Here is a 6,000-nt window from a genome sequence, read left to right on the forward strand (position 1 = left end):
TTATAAGAAAGAAGATTCATCTTTGAGCGTTGATTCGATCTCAACTCTCTTTGTTCCGTGTTTCAGTTTATAATATACACTTTGTACCACAAACTTGGCCAAAGTTTGATAAAGTTTGTTTGCGGGGGAAATATGAATTTGTCGAATCGACGGAAGAAAGAGAAATTTTATAAAATTCTTCTACAAAATTTCCCTCTTAAGGCGCAAGAATATTCAAAAATCTCGAGTAAGTAAAACTGTCTTTCCTTCCTTCGCGTCGAGCTCCATGATTCGATCGGGTTGAATATTTATGGTAAAAAAAAAAAAAAAAAAAGAAAGAAAGAAAGAAAGAAAAAAAAGAAAAATAATAACCAGCCATTATTATTATACCTCGAATCGTTTAAAACGAAATTGCAACTTTAGACGAGATTTTATTGAAAAACTTTTCCATTCGAATGACCGTGTAGGTCACACTGTTATTGGGAATCATGCTATCAGAGAAATACTAATGGGAATAGTAAAGAGATTACAAGTTTAAATTAGATTCTGTAATATGACTCGAAAATTCTTCCATTTGAATTATTCCATGAATCATCCCCGTCCCGGTAATAATAATTACAAATCGATGTGCAAATTCCCGTCATTAAATTGCAACGCGTGGAATCGAATGAAATTATAATTGGCTAACAGCTTCTCAAACAACTCTTCTCACAAAAAAACGGATCCTTGACAACCCGATTCGAAATTCGAAACGTACGCTTCTTTCTTTCTTTCTTTCTTTCCTCTTTTTTTTTTAAAAAGCACTATTTTTTAAGAGAGAATAAAAATTTAAAAAAACACGATCAGAGATCATTCTTTATTTTTCCCAAAACTCGAAAATAAATCATCGGCGAGGAAATGGAGGGATCGTTCCCTGAGGCAAATATTTGCATCAATCCCTTTTAATGATAACAATAACCTTCCTTTCCGAATGGTAAATATCCTTTAAGCGCTTTTCCCTCGAATGCAAATAATTGGACGCCACGTAGAAGCGTGAACGCCATGGAAATAGGCAATCACGCCTTGTTTACTCCGCATCCCTATTTATCCATCGTCTTTTCGAGACAATTCACCAGCCTCGATCAAAAACTTCTTCCTTCGCTTGATTATCTGCCTCCATCCTCCTCGACCTGCGTGCGTGCCCCTTGTTTGCGTTTCCAATTGCGTTGTCGTGCGGGTTTCGCATTCTCTTCCAATTCGAATCACGCGCGCAGCAAGAGAAACAAGAGGCAGCATTCAAGGATCGAAATTCGGGGAAAAATTTATATTTAAATCAACTAGTGTTATTTTTAACGCAAAAGAAAAAATAAAGGATAAGATTATTATTATTATTAATGGATGATGGATGATGGATGAGTGAAAACGAATTTTTTTCCTTTTTTTTTTTTTTTTTTTTTTTGAGAAAACGAGATTTGAGCGAAAATAAAATCTAAAAGATTGAAAATGTTGGATATTAACGCGTATTTGTAGAATTATTACGATTATTGTTGTTTATGGGCTGTCGAATCGATTATTTCACGTCGGCCCTCTAATTTTTAAAACGAGCCAATATATTTCACACTCGTACACTCGGTTACTTTGATCGATCCGATTTATTTAATTATCAGCGGGTTATTCAGCGAATTTTGCCGTATTAAATTCCATTAAAGCACAGGTTTAAAGAAGTGACATGCAGCGATTCATTAAATTTAATTACTCCCTTGTCATTCTTTCCCACTCTTGTATTTCTTTAATTAAAAATCCGTAAAATCTCTTAGAATTGGCCAGGCCAAGTGGATGGGAACGTTTAATTAATTTTTTTTTATTTAATCCATCATTAAAGCTAAGGTTAAGTATCTGCAAACATTTCCCGATAACGAGATCAATTTTAATTTTTAAACGGGAGAGGTTGTGAAAAGAGGGAATAAAAATTAATTAAACGAAATTAAACGAAAATTAAAAAACGGGAAAGGATCCGAATTAACGATGATAACAATAATGATAATTGAGAAGAGGGAGAAGAGAAGAGAGAGAGACAATTCTTGACAAATATCGGATGGAAATGAGCGAAATAATATTCTACTTTCGACCTAACGATCTGTCAAAGCCTGGCAAACGAGAGGGAAATGTTTTGCCTGATTTTCTCGAGGTAAACAGGGAGAAATAAATGGATGAAAATCGCATAAAATCTTTCCAACTGAACAAAGTTAGCAAAAGTCGAACAGAAGTCTGTGTTTCGAAAGTGAAAAGAAAAAAAAAAAAAAAAAAAATGATACGAAGAGTCTTTTTTCTTTTTTTTCGACCTTCTTCTTCGCGTTCTTTCACCCTCAATTTTTATCACTTTTCTTGATCATCCAGAACGATCGTTACGATACGTTCACGCACGTTCGATGGTCAATCGAACGAGAAAAAGATGATTAATCGAACGAATAAGGAGAAAGAAAAGGGAGGAAGAGTGAGTGCACGCGTTCATTTCATCAAACGCTTCTTTCACGCCAGTGATGTGTTTTTTTCTTTCTTTTTTTTTTTTTCGTTTTGCATCTATCTATCGTCGATCATTTTTTTTCCCCCCCTCTCGTTTTTCACATTTTCACATTCGATATTTATCACGCTTGATCGAGCGAGTAGAAAAAAAAGGGGAGGGGAGGAAATATATAATAATTCGATTCTTGTTTTCGATACTCGGAACTCCGATAATATCGTGATATTAAAATAAGATAGATCTCTTCGTTATCGGGGATATTAATTATTTGAATTACTTCTTCGATTCAACTCGATCGTGCGATAAGATTTAAAGGCGATTGAAAGAAAAAAATTTTCCAGAAAAATTTCAAACGAGGTAACGTTTCGAGGTAACGTTCCATCATTTTCCTTCTTCCGAACGCTGTATTTTCCCGCCATTTTTCACGAACGACTCGCGTGACCTAAGAAATCAACGGATAAGTCGTTCATCATCGTTTTTCGCATCGTCGACTTCGGAGAAAAATTAGAAATAACTGTAATCAGTGGTGTAAAATGGCCGCGTTTATCGATCCGCTTCGTCGTATAGGATGATTTACGATACGATTATTTTTACCACCTGCTAGCTGAATCGTTACAATCACAACTTTTCAATCTTTTCGATTTTAATCTTCGATCACGTTCCCTCCTATAGCAACTTTATTTTCCTCCTATATGAACGGGTGCATATGAATACTAGCGTCGAGTCCTCGTTCTAAACTTTTTCGCTCCGTTTCTTTGATAACATACACCCGCGTATCATCCTTCTCTCAACTTCAATCCAAGCGTTTCTCTTCATTTCTCTTTTTCTTTTTTCCGAATAATTAATAACCTCCCCCTCCTCCCTTAAATCCACGATTCGTACATCGGTGACAAACGATCGTGGAACAATTAATCCACGATCTAATCGTCGTAAATAATGAACAGGATTATTAATAGAACCGGTTTTAATCTCACGATAATAAATGATCGTTCGTCTATATAAAACACTTTTGAAATGGAGTTTTCACGATCGGCCAGTTGAGCGCGGCCGATTTGTTAAAATCGGAGGAGAGAAGATGAAAATTGGTTCGAAGCGATCGTCTTAAAGCAGCAGCGAGGGGATCGATAACGAAACGATTCGAACGAGAGAAATGTATCTGATATACCTGCTCTCCTTCCTCATCTTGATGAAACCTTGCACTCCGACGAGGCACTCCTGGTTCCACGATAAATTCAAGAATATCGAGGACAACCTGTTATCCAGGCAGAAGATCGACAATCTGGAGCTGGTGTTGAATTTTATTCGCCAATCCCCCGAGTTCCAACCCCTCACCATCTCCGTAATATTGACGAAATTTCAATCGGCCCCCATCGACGCTGTTCTCCGATATATCAGAGCGAATTCGATCCAGACGTACAAAGTGAGGGATGGGCAAGCGAGGAACGAGTTGGAAGAAGGGATCACTTGGTTATTCACGATCGACGACTTGATCCTCGTCCATTGGAAATTGCATGTTTGGAACGCGAACGATCAATACTTGATCGTGTTCACGGGGAGATCGCCGGTCGAGATCCCCTTTTGGAGGGATATTTTCGAAACGTTGTGGAGGCGGTATCACGCTTACAGGGTGATGGTCGTCTCGGTCGGGGACGATTTTCGATGCGTGCTCACCTACAAACCTTTCGAGAGGCGCAAGGGTGAATACGGGGTCGTGTACAAAACGTGTCTGAACGAGATTCTGGGATCTGCGAGGCTGTTCGAAAACTTTCAAAATTTGAATCATTATCCCGTGAACGTGTCGGTGTTCGAGTCTATACTGATGAAAATTTCGTACGATCGTAGGAACAGGTTGAGGCTGGATAAAATAGACGCGAAGGCGTTGCTCGTTCTCGAGAAGGCTATGCGGGCGAATTTCAACATTAAAGCGGTGAGGAAGAGAAACATCAAACGGGACCCGTTCTCGTTCCTGATCAAAGACATCGAGCGCGGAACAACCGACATGTGCATCACGGGATTCTTCGTCAAGACTTACGATCGTTTTCAAAAGTTTCAATTCACCCCTTCCGTGTACGAGGACAAGATATGCTTCGTGATGACCGATTACGGCTTCATACCCAACATGTACGTGTTCTTCTTCCCTTTTCGAGCGCACTTGTGGCTCGTACTGATAACGTACAACGTCGTGATCACGTTGTTGTGGAGGCTCGTAAGGTATCTCAGCTCGTTGTTCCGACGACGAGCGACGTTTTCCAACGATCGTGCGAGGATCATCATCGAGAACAGAGCGAAGAATCTTCGGGGGATGGAATCCGTTTTCGGGGATTCGGGGAGGAAACCACCGGAAATTCCTCGAGTCGTGGAAAAATTCTTCACCTTCTTCGAGTACCTTTGCTATCCCATACGGGACAGCGAGTACACGGCCGAAAGGGCGCTGTTGACCGGTATACTTTTCTTCAATCTCGTTATAAGCGGTTTGTATCAGAGTTTCCTGGTGTCCAGTTTGAACAAGCCGTTCCACTATTACCAGTATCGCACCGTGGACGAGGTGGTGAGGTCCGGGAAGACGATGATCACCAAGTACGAGAACTTGAAGCAGGCGTTCGTCGACTCCGAGCTGTGGGGTAGGATTCAAGTGATCGAGTTTCAACGATCGACGAAAAATATCGTGTTGGCCGAGGATAAGATCTCGATCACCAGACTCTACAATATACAACTGTTGCCTCACAGATATTACAACGATCGTGGAAAATCTTTGCTCTACATGGTCGACGAGTGCGCGATGACTTACAGAATTTCTTATATTCTAAGGTTGCGCTCTCCGTACGCGGAAAGGGTGAATTTCGTGTTGTTGAGGATGACGGAGGCAGGCCTGCCCGAACACTGGATAGACGAGATGAAGTATTTCGTTACGTTATACAACAAGGGGGGGATGGAAGATTTCTTGAAAATACACAAATTGTCCCTCGGCTATTACGTCTTGGCTTTTTTATTGCTGTTCATCGGTCTGCTTTTATCCACCTTGATATTCTTTTGCGAATTACAAGCCGCGAAACGAAACAGAAAAAGACGTTAGAACATTCGTCTGAAACGTAGGGGGACGGAGGGATCGAGTTTATATTTATATTTTCCCCCTCTTTTCTTCTTCTCGGCGGGAAATTTAAATCGGGAAATAAACTGGCAGTTTTAAACGCGTTGTGCAATAAAGAAGTTTTATCGTTGTTACGCTTCTTGGAAATTTTTCCACGCGAATTTATTCCAAGTTTGTTTCGAAGTTTTAATTTTTTTCACGGACGACGAGGGAAAGAATTTTTTAATATTCCTTTCATTTCCCCCCGTCTTCACGTTTTTCCGTTCGTTTTCTTTCGTTTACTCGAACTAAAATCGTTAAATCGGAATATCTGAGAGTGGAGCAGCTGGTTATCATCGGCCGAATCAACGATGATTAGTTATTTTCACTTGAATCCTCTTCCTTGTCGGTGAAACACGTGCGGCCTTATTTATTATTAAATTCAATTCGTCCA

General features: G+C 39.8%; 1 protein-coding gene across 1 annotated transcript; it reads left to right on the forward strand.

The window, feature by feature from the left end:
* The first annotated feature begins 3,629 nt into the window (after positions 1–3,629).
* On the forward strand, positions 3,630–5,552 carry LOC105736280 (uncharacterized). Its single transcript, XM_012490108.2, has one exon. It carries the CDS (start codon positions 3,630–3,632, stop codon positions 5,550–5,552), a length of 1,923 nt encoding a protein of 640 aa, XP_012345562.2.
* Positions 5,553–6,000: the final 448 nt, after the last annotated feature.

This window comes from Apis florea, unplaced genomic scaffold (genome assembly GCF_048593485.1).
Source record: "Apis florea isolate Af1SG1 unplaced genomic scaffold, ASM4859348v1 contig_2350_pilon, whole genome shotgun sequence".
NCBI lineage: Eukaryota > Metazoa > Arthropoda > Insecta > Hymenoptera > Apidae > Apis > Apis florea.

Coding starts and splice junctions, on each gene's coding strand:
- LOC105736280 (XM_012490108.2), top strand. CDS start 3,630: ATGTATCTGATATACCTGCTCTCCTTCCTCATCTTGATGAAACCTTGC.